Below are 14,428 nucleotides of genomic sequence, written 5' to 3'. Positions count from 1 at the left end.
CGTCTCTACTATAAATAGAAAGAAATTAATTGGCCAACTGATATATATATAAAAAATTAGCCGGGCATGGTGGCGCATGCCTGTAGTCCCAGCTACCCGGGAGGCTGAGGCAGAAGGATTGCCTGAGCCCAGGAGTTTGAGGTTGCTGTGAGCTAGGCTGACGCCACGGCACTCACTCTAGCCTGGGCAACAAAGTGAGACTCTGTCTCAAAAAAAAAAAAAAAAAAAAAAAGAATATAAACACAGAAATTAGTTATTTCCTCTGAGCAGTTGTGGTTCAAAATATCATGGTTTGGCTTTCCCGTAGGCTCTTACTTTCCTATCAGTCTACACAGTGGCCATAAACCCTCTCCATGCATGTAAAACCACCCCAGGTGAGATGGTTCCAGCTGCATTTTGACTATACCACCACTATACCATGCATGTATTGATGGAACACCATGCAGAAGTAAAACAAAAAATGAAGTCAACCTTTTAGTTTTGATATGGAAAGACAACTAACACACTGAATGTGAGAAAAATAAACGGTATGTTAGAATGTATAGAATGATTCTGTTTATGGTTAAAGCGTGTATACCCAAATGTATGCTTATATGTGAACAAAATTTCTTGAAGAATACTCAGGAAACTATTAACAGAGCCTCTGCCCACTGGGATTTGGAGAGGGGTTTTTACTTTTAATTTGGTACCCTTTTGTAATGTTTAAGTTTATTTAGCATAAGCACATATTTTGTTATAAAACTTAATTGAAAAACTATATAAAAAGTTATCTACAAAATAAATTTTTCAGTGTAAAATACCTTAAGATTGCATAAATTAATTTCTGTGCTCATCATCAGTCAAGTATATAAATGTTCTAAGGTCATTTTATAAAAGCCTTGAACCAATTGGCTCCTGAGGCTGGAGTCTTCTTTGCCTTGGGCATTGCTACCCTTGTAGTCTATAACATGGAAGCCTTGCACTATGGGATGCATTTGTCTTTAAACAAGAATTTCAAATATAAAGCACATGAAAAATTATATAAAGCATGGGTTTGGATTACCTGGTGAATGTTTTATTAGGGTTTATGGGACTGATAATTGCCTGTGTAGACTGAGAACCAACTGAGAGAGAGATATAAGATGTAGACAAATGAAGGCCAAACCATTAATCTTATTACTGGTAGAAGCAGAATTAGAGCATGTGGCTATAGATCTAGGGCCAAAAGTACTTAACAGCCTTTGATGTCTAAGTTAGATGGACTAATCCACCCTGTTACAGACATGGCTAGGGAGAACCTGTTATTTTTCATAAAAATATGTTATTTATGTTAACATGTTATAGGTATATTACATGTTATTTAGAATGAGTTCATTGAGAAATGTTATTAATTAATCTGAGTAAATTAATAAATGTTTCAAAATATCTGTTTCAATTTCTAATATCAATCTATTATATATAACCTATATAAACAAAACTTCTTTGGAATTCTCAGTTTTTAAAAGTTTTGAGGGATCTTGAGACCAAAAAGTTTGAGAATTTCTGTTCTACTACAAACATGAGAAGTTAAGAAAAATTTTAAAAGTTGTCTAATTCTTCTTTATTAATTTTTTAGTATCCAAATGTACTAAATTTGGTGCTAAGAAAAGGTACACCACATAATCTTGCTTTAAAGGAAATTACCGTATTTCATGGATTCTATAAACATTTTTTCCACATTTTAATGCCTCTGAAATCGTGATGCATTTTAAAATGGATAGCATCTTTTGATCTTTGTGACCAAGTGTCATCTGTCATATAGTTGTCAGAGTCTGCATATATGGAAACTTGATCATTATTCTGGGCAGCATAGTGAACTTGATAGTTATTCCTTAATGTTGCGTGAGAGCTTTTGTTGACACCTGCTGGTAAGGTCAAGAAAGCTCAGGTATCAACATAGCGGAATGACTGTCAGTAGCTTGGAGGAAAGTCCTGGAGACAATAGTGGAGCACACTTTTAAGAAATGATGAGAATGGATTTTAAATGTTCTCATTACAAAGAAATGGTAAGTATGTGAAGTGATGGATATATTAATCTGATTTGTTCATTCCACAATGCATACAAATATTGAGGCATCACATTGTACCCCCTAACTATATACAATTATTATTTGTCAATTAAAAAAATGCTATAGCACCAATGCATGGAGACACCTAGACATTGATGACTAAGTCAAAAAGGGATTCAGAAGAATTTTATTGCATGCGAAAGAATACTGTATTCAATTTATTTTGGTTATGTGTATATACTTTATATAAAGTATACAAAAAAGTGATCTGTATCTGAGTACATCTAAATAAGTCTATCAGTAAGTATCAAAAATTCTGTGTTTAAATTGTGATTGCAACTGTGATTGCAATTGTCTATTGCAATCAATGGAATCTCTTATATTTGATAAAATATGATGAACATCTAACAAAAAATATGAGTCCTGATATGGTAAGAACAAGTGAGTGGTTCAAATAATAAATGCCGTGTAAGTTGAGAGGCAGAAGAGAGCTATGTGAAGTGAGGGCACTAAGGGAATCTTCATGAAGGATGTGGAGCCTGAACTGGGCCTTGAAGGTAGACTTGAGAAATGTAACATTCATTAATAGTATTAGATGCCTTGATTTATGATTATCAGTATTTTAGAAAAAGTATATAATAACTTTAGAGGGTTTCTTTAGTTTTTAATTTTGTATGTATTTCTGAACATAGTCTGGGTTGCTGTCATTTATCTCCTGGACTCTTGATCTTGCTGCTACCATTCTTCCCTATTTTGGTATGTCCTGCATGTAGCAGCCAACTTATTCTTTAAAAATGCAAATATGATTATGTTCTTCCTCTGCTCTTAATCCTCTAATGAGGTTCTCTCAACTTAGAAAAAAAAAATCCAACAAAGTGGCATGACTGCCACTCTGATCTCCTTTTGTGTCACTCTCCTTCTTTCCCGCCTCACTTGTCTTGGTGTGCTTCTTCATATGTGATGCATGCCTGCCCATCTCAGGCTCATACCTTTGCTGTTCCCTCTGCTCAGAGTGTGCCTCCCCTGGATATGCTCAGGTCTTGGTCCCTTACTTTACTCAGGTCTCTCTTCAAATAGCACCTCCTCTGAAGTGACCCCTTCACATCCCTTCTGAAGCAGCACCCACTCCCTTTACCCTGCTCCGTTTATCTTCACATCACTTGTTCTTGCCTGACATTATATTACATATTTGCTCCTTTGTTTGTCTTGCCCACCAGATATAACCTCCATGAGGCAGGTAACCTTATCTTTTTGTGCATATTGCGTTCCCAGAACAGAGTCTGGCACGTTGAGTTGGGCTCTCACTAAATGTGTGTGAATGAATGGATTCAGATCAGTCAGAAAAAAAAAAAACACTTTCTTGTCCAATATTAATGAAGTATTGCTCTTCTGTCTTGATGGACAATAGGAAATGAACAATAGTTCATCAGCAGCGGAATACTACAAAGAAGTTTTGAAACAAGACAGTACTCATGTGGAAGCCATTGCATGCATTGGAAGCAACCACTTCTATTCTGACCAGCCAGAAGTAGCTCTCCGGTTTTATAGGTGTGCTTTACGTTCAAGTTGTAGAATTACTTTCCTGTGAAACAATAACAAAGATTGAATGAAAATGTAGAGAAATAATATTCATGTAGGCCATGTCTGTATGAAACTAATGATAATATAGGCCATGTCTATATAAAACTAGAAATTCCAACACCCAGAGATTTTAGGAGCATTACAGTGAGATCCAATAAGTTGGAAACATGCAGATGTGTGGCATCTTGCAGAAACACACCTGGATAATTGACTTTCTAACCCCATGTCATTGTATGAGTTAGCCATTTCTTCATGAATCAATAATAGTTACTTAAAACACTTCTCATTGTCGTTGCCTCCCTTAATACCACTAAATACACAAACACTGAAACCGAACTAGTGAAGAGATTTGCAAAGAACATTTGACCTTGTGTTCTGAACCTTGATGAGGACCTGAAACAGGATTCCCTGTTTTGTGAAGTATTGTCAACTCTTATTCAAATATTTTTTTGAAGTGTACATAAATTATTTTCACTGGTTCTCTTTTAAGTATGAACTTATTTTATCCTATATATGGCTTCTGAAGTTAATTTTTAAATTATGACTTCTTCTGTAGCCCCTTGAGTAATACATAAGGAGATGACTGGCAGCTGACAAGAGTTCTTTCCAAATATATGTTGGAGGCATAAAATACAATAATGCAGTTGCACGTGCAACTGACTCTATTCCCCCACCCCAAAGTGGGTCATGGGTTTCTCAGGGCAGCTGGGCTGGATTTTCATTTGCTTATTTGAACTCCGTTGCCCTTTGTCCCTTGGGATTAATGATCCATAGAAGCAAGTGGGGCTCTTGAGCTGCAGCGTGAGAGCTAAGTAGATAATGTAGGGATCCCCTGATGGCCTTGTCTTTCTCGGTAGGAGCTCATCGAAGGTCAGTAGACACAGCTTAATCACAAATTACAGATAGCCAAAAACAGGATCCAACTCTGCTGAAAACTTAGAAGGAAATGCTAAACACAGCCCTCAAATTAGATTAGGGGGTCTTAGGAATTTACCCGATGGCCACCAAAGCTTCATTAAGCTAAACTGTGTAGGTTTTACTTTATGTGACTATTCATTTCTTATTTTTTGCTTCTCTAACAAAGTGTTAGTGTTTTTTTGGGGAAAAAACTGAGATAAGTTGTTTCTGATCTTGCCTCTGGACACATTCCCCATGTAGTACCATTATGAAGGAGATGCTTTTGCATTTGCTGTAAATGTTTTCGTTTACTATAACACTTTGTTTTTATATTCTTTGGGAGTGTTAAAAATTATAAGATGAATTCATTTCTAACTTTCTAAAATATGTATATATGTCTTAACATTTGTAAAGTTGGTCCGACACCAAAATTTGTGTGTTGTTTTTTTGAAAAGGCGACTCCTGCAGATGGGCGTTTATAACTGCCAGCTTTTTAACAATCTGGGGCTGTGTTGCTTCTATGCCCAGCAGTATGATATGACTCTGACCTCATTTGAACGTGCCCTTTCCCTGGCAGAAAATGAAGAAGAGACAGCTGATGTCTGGTACAACTTAGGACATATAGCTGTGGTATGTTGTCTTTCTGATATATTTCTGTTACGGAAAGTTACTTTGAAGAAATTTTCAGGTATTGTAAATCCAGGTTTGTTTATAGTCCTACATGGCAATTTAGAGGTTCCTAGGCGTTACCATAGCTCACTTTATGTTCCCAAGTTAAATCCACTTACATAGAATTCACACTTGACTCCTATGACTGTGTGGTACTTGTTGCTTTATCCTGTGGTAGCAGCAAAGATTTATATGAGGAAAGAAGGGAGGAGATGTCAGGAGGAAGCGTATGGGTCCATGGGTACAAATAAATTCTTTTCTTTTGTAGGGAATAGGAGATATGAGTTTGGCCCATCAGTGCTTCAGGCTGGCTCTGGTCAACAACAACCACCATGCCGAGGCCTACAACAACCTGGCCGTGCTGGAGATGCGGAAGGGCCATGTTGAACAGGTCAGTGAACCAGCAGTGGTGCAGTGGGCAGTCTGCCTTCTGCAAGGAAAAGCCACCATGTGTGGCTGGCGTTACAGTATATGTTATACGTTTAAAATTATAGCTCTAGAGTCCAGCAGGCCTGGATTTGGATCCCAGCTCTGGCACATATTAGCTATGTGACCTTGGATAAGGTGCTCAACCATTTTAAAACCAAAATATTCATAGAACATTTGATTTTACAAATCTGTGCCTTCCTGGTCTTCCTTATCTTAATAAATTGTCCTAGTGGTTGCCATTCCCCATCCACCATCTAGCTGTTCAAGCCCAAATCCTGGGAGCTACCCTTTGCAGCCTCTTTTCTTACCTGTTTCTCCTGCCATCTCTGCAGCTGCATCATATGCAGCAACCCTTGGCGTTCTGACCTCAAAGTCCCCTCTCACCCTGAACTTGCCCACTTTTCTTTGTTCCCACCATCCTTCTCCAGACTGCTCTCACCTCTTGCCTGGACTACTATGAGATCCCCCTAGCCGGTCTTTTTGTTTCCACTTACACCAGCAAGGTAGTGCACTCTACAATACATACACCCTCCTCAGAGCAGCCTAAGGAATTTTTTTTAAAAAAGAGGATTATTTTATTACTACTTTGCTTAAAACCCTTTAGTGCCTTCTCCTTGTACTTGGAATAAAATCTGGACTTCAAACAGTACCCTGTGAGGCCCCACACGATCTGGCCTCCGGCTTCCTTTCATATGGCATTTTTTGCCACTCCTCCTTTCCCACTGACTTACAGACACATCACGCCTCACTGCTCTGAAAAGTGCTCAGTCTTCCTTTAGGGCCTCTGGAATGTTCTTCCTTCAGACCTGGCAATGACAGGTTTCTTTTTGTCATTCAGGTCTTAGCTTAAATGCCACCTCCTTAGAAAGGCCGTCTCCAACATCAGTCCAAAGGAGCCCTCGGGTGCTATCACATCTACTTTTTTCTTCACAGTACTTATCACTTTATCAGTATTTTCACATTTATGTGTAGAAGGTAGAAAGTCAGCTGCATGAAAGCAGGGACCTTATCTGTCACTTAACTGTTATATTTTTTCAGCATTAGAAATAGTACCTAGCACATGGTAGATGCTCAGTCAATACTTGTGGAATGAAGGGATGATATAGAAAATAAAGTAATAATAATAATGCTGACCTGAAGGTGTTTATGTGAGGATTAGATCATGCTTGTAAAGAAAGCACTTGGCATAACAGAAGCACAGTACTGAGCACATAGTAGATGCCTAATAAATTCTATTATTATAATGTACATAAAACAGTTTAAAATGCTAAATATATTATTAACACAATACTAATGGAAATCAAGGGTAAATATTATTGCAGTCCCCACTTTGGAGATGAAGAAATGGAAACTTGAGAAGGGTGAGTAACTTTATGCAAGCTCACAGACATGGCGAGCAGCGTGCTGGAACATTATAACCCCTGACCTGGTCTCCTAGGCACAATGATACACTTTTAACAAAAACAAGAAAATAAACGTCATTGGATATTACCTTTATTTCATAAATTCTCCCAAAGTAAATAAGATGGATTTATAATTTATAGACATTAACTACTATAAAGTAGACACTTGTTTTGTCATGGAACTTTGCCTATGTCCATATGAATCCAGTGATTTTTGTGATTTTCTCTGTTCCCATATTGGTGATTTCTTTTTCCTCTTACTTACTGTGGTTTCTCTAGTATGCAATTGACTTGAAATGTTTTGGTGAAAGATTTCATGATATGAACCCCATTTTATTTTTTAAAAATCTGCCATTCTATATAAACTGATGTCATTTTATTTTCCATAAAAAAAGATACATGAATTTGTCCTCAGAATCATGGATAGAGGTTTTAAGTTTAGCTATAAGCTGGAGGGTTGTTCAGCAGGTTGTGATGCTGAATTTGTGGTCTGCACAGTAAATGTATGAGCATCTCATGCCTTTCAGTGGTCTCTGCTACATATAATCCTTTGAGCCTATAGGGAACAAAAGATAATGTGAAAGTTTGTGTTTTGTGCATCTTAGAGAACAGAAAGTGTATCGTATTCAGCTACTGTTTCACTAACAAAACTGGCCAGCAGTATAATAAATGCTTGCTCTCTGTCATCCAGCATAGAACTTTGGATTTTGAAATTTACTGTAGTTTTTGTTGTTGTTGTTATGACATTAGAGAATAAGTAATTAGAGCCTGTTAAATCAATCAATAGCAACATAAACTAGATTAAGAACTTTTTTTGGTGCTAAGAAGATAATATTTCATATTGTATATCATATTGATATATAAACTTTATGAGAACAGTGGTTCTCAACTAACTTTAAATCCACTCTAAATTTTTAATTCTTGTTTTTTCTGTCTTTTGAATCATTTATCATTAATGTAATTTTGCTGAGATATCAAGAGTTAGTTGTATTTTAGGAAGTCATTGTATTTCATGAGGAATGTCATCTATATTTATCACAGGATCATGTTTATTAAGGTTCTATTGTAGGTAAAGAATTCTTTTACAAAAAAAATCACAAATGTAGTACTGATATATGCTCATATGCCTTCGGGTTTTCTTTTCTTTTCTTTTTTACGCAGGCAAGGGCACTATTGCAGACTGCATCAAATTTAGCACCGCATATGTATGAACCACATTTTAATTTTGCAACAGTCTCTGATAAGGTATTCTCTTTCTTTATTAATTTATCATCTGATCTGTTCTTTTTATTTCTTGCTTTAAGAAAAGTAAAAACAAATAAGGAAATTCTAACCTTACCTTCTTGAAATAAATGGTTTTTTAAAAATCTTAATTATTGTATTCATATATATCTTCACTTCAAGAGACAGTTTAATAAACTTTAATTTATCACTGAATATTGACTAAACTTAAACTATTACAGATTGCAGAAGAATTATTTTATATTTTAAAATATGACATTTGGTCATTGAAGTTAATTGGCTTTTACAGCGAGGTAATGCTATATATTATTTGTAGATCATATTGCCACCAAGACTTGTGTGATTGCTGTAAAATTAGGGATATTAGTGAAAGCTGTTTTAGCTATGAGCAATAAGGGGGAAAGCAACTGTTAATACTGTGTTGCAAGTCAGTTATTAGTAATATCCAAAAGCTAAAAGGAACTGTGTACCATTTCTAATAAGAAGAAAACAAACAAATGACATCTAATAACTAACTTTTACTTGGAAATCGTTCTTTAACATGGAAGGTTCTGTGTGTTTTGAGAACAAAGAAATGGCTAAAAATGTTTGTGATGGAAATAAGGGTCTTTATAGACCATAAGACATTGTAAAGATACTTATTTTTCATAGCATGAATGTGAAGCCATCTACATTGTCATTTCTGTTCAGAAAATAGAATAAGCTGTTATTCATAAGTTGTAATTTTTGAGCACTTGTTATATACCAGCCACTGTTCTAGGTGCTTTAATACCCACTCTATTCTCCCAACAACCCTGCAATGTAGATATCCCTTACCCTCCTTGCTCATTTTTTCATACAACTGATATTTTATTTATTGAGCCTCTGCTACATACCATGCCCTGCTGTTGGCACAGAAGATGTAGCAATACATAAAACAGACAAAAAGCTACCTCATGCAGCTTACATTCTAGGGGAACCTCAGGCTCATAGAGGATAAAAGACTTCCCTGGAGAAACGTGGCAGTGGCACATTCCAAATTCACGCTCAGTTCCTGAGAATACCGGTGTATTTTTTACTGTACGGTGCTGCTACTTAGTCAAACCACAAAGAAAGCTTAATTAGTTTCTTTCAGGAATATCATCATATTTTAATAATATATAATTCAAGTGAGATACCACTTTAAGCAAAAGGCTATATTTCCATAAGAAAAAAATAGTAGGTTAAGAAGAAATTGTATGATTTAAGAAAGGAAATAATTTAACATATCTATATGTTACCAAAAATTTACCAGAGTTGAATTATCTAGATTTTTTCTATGTACACACTAAAAAGCTTTCTTTTTTTAGAGGTATATACATGAATCAAGGTACATTCAGACTGTCATTAACAGTGATTTATTATATATTTCAAAATAGCTAGAAGAGAAGATTTGTAATGTTCCTAACACAAAGAAATGAAAAATGTTTGAGGTTATGGATGTCCCAATTACCCTGATTTGATCATTACACATTGTAGGCATATATCAAAATATATGTACCCCATAAATGTGTACAGTTCTTACATATCAATAAAAAAGATATATTTAGACAGATTTGGATAGTATGTGTGGGGTTTTTTTGAGACTGGACTTTAATGTATACTTCATTGAAAATCAGAGACACCCTTTTAAACTTTTAAAACCACATATCTTCCCAACATTATTGTACTAGCATCATTGTACTAGCAAATACAATAGTTTTGTGCTTGAATTTTCTGTCTAAAAGATAATGTCATAATCAAAGTATGTCTATATTTGTGGTACATTACAAATAGTTTCCCTAAGGTTTTCCTAAGCTATCTAGAGCTGGCTGTTTTAGCATATAAATATCATTTTATGTTTATAATACTATCAGTAATAGGACAAGAAAACAGGTTTTTAAGTTCTTTGCTGGAGAGCTGTAATGAGCATACTTTAGTTACATAATTGGTTATTTTATTTTTCTCACATATTTTTCAAGATTGAATTAAAATCTAGGTGAGAGAATTCTAAATTCAAAGTAGCATAATCAAGCAATTTACCTGTAAGAACCCTTGGAGTTTCTGCAACATACGGATAGTATGTCTTTTTTTCACTTCTTAGTCACTTTTTCTAATCTCATTCTGTGGCCTTATTCTTGTATATCTTACAGATTGGTGATCTGCAGAGAAGCTATGTTGCTGCACAGAAGTCTGAAGCAGCATTTCCAGATCATGTGGATACTCAACATTTAATTAAACAACTAAAGCAGCATTTTGCTGTGCTCTGATTGTTCCTTAGACCAAATATGTTCTTATGAAGAGGTATTGTGTACAAGGGGAAAAAAGTAGTGTATATATGTATGTATATAGTGTAACATGTATATTTTCCAAACCTGTGCTTGATATTAGTGAGGTGACATATAAAGGAGTTTAATCCAGAATGATTAATGAAAATTTTATAATAACAGTAACTTTGTAAAATAATCTTATAAAATACAGAGTTTAAACATTTCTAAGTAGATCATGAAACTTTCTCCCACATTATATGGTATATGTTTGTTTATAATGTTTACAAAGCATTTTAATGAATTTCCTTAAATTGTTGTAAATGTATCTATTTAAAGTCCTTCAGCTGACAATTAGCCATCACATGGCTTAAGAGGTCTGAAATCTGCCTTTAAAACTGCACTTTTACTCCTGGCACACTGGCAGCGACTGTAGTCTCAGCTACTTGGGAGGCTGAGGTACAAAGATCATTTAAGCCCAGGATTCTAGCCTGGGGAACCTAGCAAGACCACATCTCTAAAAAAAAAAAAAAAAAGAAGAAATAAATAAAAAGAAAAAAAATTAAAACCCCAAAAAACTACACTTTTATGTCTAAAACTATGTGTATTTATGCTAAGTAGAGACTTTATTTAGGGCTTTAAAAATGTATTTAAAACTATTTTTTATTAAATACCTTGTGATTATCTATTAAGCTTTAAAATAAATCAGTATGTAAAACACCATCATTCTGTTACTTTTCCTGAGTTTTTATTTCTATCATCTCAGGTGCTCCAACAGGCTTTTTAGAAGTACAATGGTGACCTTAGAAATCAAGTCATTATTTTAATTTATTTCAAATAAAATAAAACGCCAATTTTGTTTTTTCCTGAAAAGCTATTTATGGGAGAGCACATTATTAATATAAGAATATCCACATTAGAAATAGAGTCACAGGTCAGTGGTCACCACCTGCGGTCAGCCCCAAGACAGTTAGTCAGGCTATATCCCAATACCATGGTGTTGTAAAGTCCTGGAACGTCTCTCAAACTTTCCTCTGGCTTATTTAGTGGGACTGTCATTAAAGTGTTCACATAAGGAAACGTGAAAGGAACAGGGCCACTGAAACTTATACTTCAGACTTTGGGATTCATTTTTTTTAACTTCATGAACACGATTTGATAGATACTTATATTTTGTTCAGATATGCATTAACAGTAGTACTCAGCTGACAGAACAAAAAAAAATTGAATTCAAGGAATGATAGATTGTTAGAGGCTAGAATTCACTTCAGAGAATATGTAGACAACCCTTTTGTGGTACAGGTGAGGAAAAACAAGGTGGTGGTCTGGTCACAGTTGGACCCCATGCTTGCTTGATCCTCTATGATATTAGTGCTTATTTAGTTCTTGATAATTTCCTCAGGCACCATCAGATTTCCTAATACTATATTCAATATTTAGATTCAAATTGTATAATGTGCATCATTGTCTTAGTTAAGTTAAAACAAGAGCTAATAATAATGGCTGACATTTACTGAGGAAGTTGAATATGTCCAGCACGATTCTAAGCACTTTTTGTGAATTAGTTATGAATAATTTCATTCCCACTGCAGTCCTATGCAGTGCTGTTCCCGTTTTACTTAGGAGAAAACTGAGGCACAGAGAAAAGGGTTACAAAACTAGTGTCAGACTCTACAAAAAAGACACCTGCACTCGAATGTTTATAGCAGCACAATTCATAATTGCAAGGCTGTGGAAACAGCCCAAGTGCCCATCAATCCAAGAATGGATTAATAAAATGTGGTATATGTATACCATGGAGTACTATTCAGCTCTAAGAAACAACAGTGATATATAGCACATCTTATATTTTCCTGGTTAGAGCTGGAACCCTTACTACTAAGTGAAGTATCCCAAGAATGGAAAAACAAGCACCACATATACTCACTAGCAAGCTGGTATTAACTGAGCAGCACCTAAGTGGACACATAGGTATTACAGTAATAGGGTATTGGGCAGGTGGGAGGGGGGAGGGGGTGGGTATATACATACATAATGAGTGAGATGTGCACTATCTGGGGGATGGTCATGCTGGACACTCAGACTTGTGGGGGGGGGGAAAGGGCATTTATTGAAACCTTAAAATTTGTACCCCCATAATATGCCGAAAAAAAAACAAAAACTACTGTCAGAGATTCAAGTTTAAGTAGTGTGGCCCCTTAAGTGTGTGCCCTTAATCACCATGTTAAATTGCCTTTCAGTGTTTTTTCTCCTATAAAGCTATTGCTGTTTAAAGTGAATATTTTATCCATTAGTAAAACTGAATAATAAGGGAATATTAATAGAGCAAAAAATAAATGATTTAATATTCCTAAGGTGATAAGAGAGATTTTTGTCTTGAATTTATGTTAATTCAGCATAAGAACCAATGGAGGATGAATCAGGATGATTCAGGGTAGAAAAATGACGTAACACTGCATCAGGAGCTAGGTACAGGATGTCTTTGTAACAGTTACTTCTGGACTGCATAATTTCTGGCTTCTGTGCCAACATTTCTATAGAAGGAACATTTACAATTGTCTTCCACCATGGCTAAAGAGGTGTTCAGTCCACAGAAATTGTTCAACCAAAATTCATATCATTGAGCTTACTTCTAACTGATACAAATCAGATCTGGCAAGAAGACTACCTGTACTGAAAAATTACTGAGGTTAGAAGTTCTTACTTCACAAAAGTGTCACTTCTGAGTCAGTGCCCTATGGTAGTAACTCTTCTCTGTTACATTTCTGAGTGGTATTTCCCAGGATCAGAGAATCCATCAGGATATAATTTATGGCCCACAGATAGGAAAATCAATAAAGATAAAACATCACTATGCTTTTAAAGTAGTTTCTACCACCAACTCCTTACTATGATGAAGGATTTTTATCAAGAGCTTTCAACTGGGATTGAGTTGAAGCATTCAGAAAACAATGATTTTATAAAGACTGTGGTAGGACTGAACCTTAGAAAATAAGGAACCCAGAAATGGAGTTTAGGAAAAAAACCATTACCAAATAGTTTTAAATTCTAGGAAGCAGGTAAATTGGAATCTTTCATGGTTATGTTCCAGAGTTCTAAAATGGTCATCTAGGCTCATATTTGAGGGGAAAAAATTATTTAGCAATTTGAAAATAATTGTAGTTTTACAATCCTTCCAAATAGATAGCATTAGTTCTATTTTTGGCTGAATAAAAACTTAACATTTTTGAGAGGTACTGTGATTTCATTTCTCAAAGCCAATTCTTGAGATTAAAGAATAGGTATATTGTTATAATCCTTGGGGACTATGATATTTCTTGCAATCTGATCCTTTTCTTTACCTGAATCTGATTCTGACTAATAAAGAAAAATTGATTATTAGAATGAAAATGATGGGAACTCTTGGAGAAAGCAACCATGTTATCATAGAAAAGATGCTAGACCTAGACCGATTTTAGAAAGTTAGTTTTTTGTTTTGTTTTTTTATTGGAGAAAAGAGAGAGCCTCTTCTAGTGTTTGAAACTCAAGCTTCTATGGGCTCAAGCACCCCACAACTGTCACTGTCCCCTGCCCCACACCTCTTCTGATCTAATACTTCATTTTTTTTCTAGTGGATTATCTCTTTAAAAAAATCAGTCTCTTTAAACCTGCCCCCTTTCTAGACCACCCTATCTCCTTCATACTACATCTTGGAAAGCTAGGTGACATTTGTTACCTACTTCCTCACCGCTCATTCATTCCTCAGCCCTCTTTAATCTGGCATCTCATCCCACTGCTCTACTGAAACAGCTCTCACTGAGGTCACCCTTTTTTGCTTTAAATGTAGTTTTTTTACAATATTATTCATATACATTACAATTCCTCTTAAATTTTTAACTGTACCATTCAAAGGTTTTTAATATAGTCATAGTTGGGC

General features: G+C 35.4%; 1 protein-coding gene across 2 annotated transcripts in view; it reads left to right on the top strand.

Moving 5' to 3' along the window:
* Nucleotides 1-11,223, top strand: part of TTC8 (tetratricopeptide repeat domain 8) — a 50,816-nt gene extending 39,593 nt beyond the window's left edge. Inside the window, exons 11-15 of one of the 2 annotated variants that reach the window (XM_012773988.3) lie at nt 3,436-3,575; nt 4,961-5,135; nt 5,443-5,565; nt 8,168-8,251; nt 10,399-11,223. In XM_012773988.3, the coding sequence (XP_012629442.2) occupies nt 3,436-3,575; nt 4,961-5,135; nt 5,443-5,565; nt 8,168-8,251; nt 10,399-10,515 (639 nt within the window). In that variant the 3' untranslated portion in view covers nt 10,516-11,223. The remainder of the gene's footprint in view (nt 1-3,435; nt 3,576-4,960; nt 5,136-5,442; nt 5,566-8,167; nt 8,252-10,398) is intronic. The other variant, XM_012773989.3, reaches the window with a different exon arrangement.
* Nucleotides 11,224-14,428: the final 3,205 nt, after the last annotated feature.

This window comes from Microcebus murinus, chromosome 6 (genome assembly GCF_040939455.1).
Source record: "Microcebus murinus isolate Inina chromosome 6, M.murinus_Inina_mat1.0, whole genome shotgun sequence".
NCBI classification, from domain to species: Eukaryota; Metazoa; Chordata; class Mammalia; order Primates; family Cheirogaleidae; genus Microcebus; species Microcebus murinus.
This window is presented reverse-complemented; position numbering and strand designations above follow the sequence as displayed.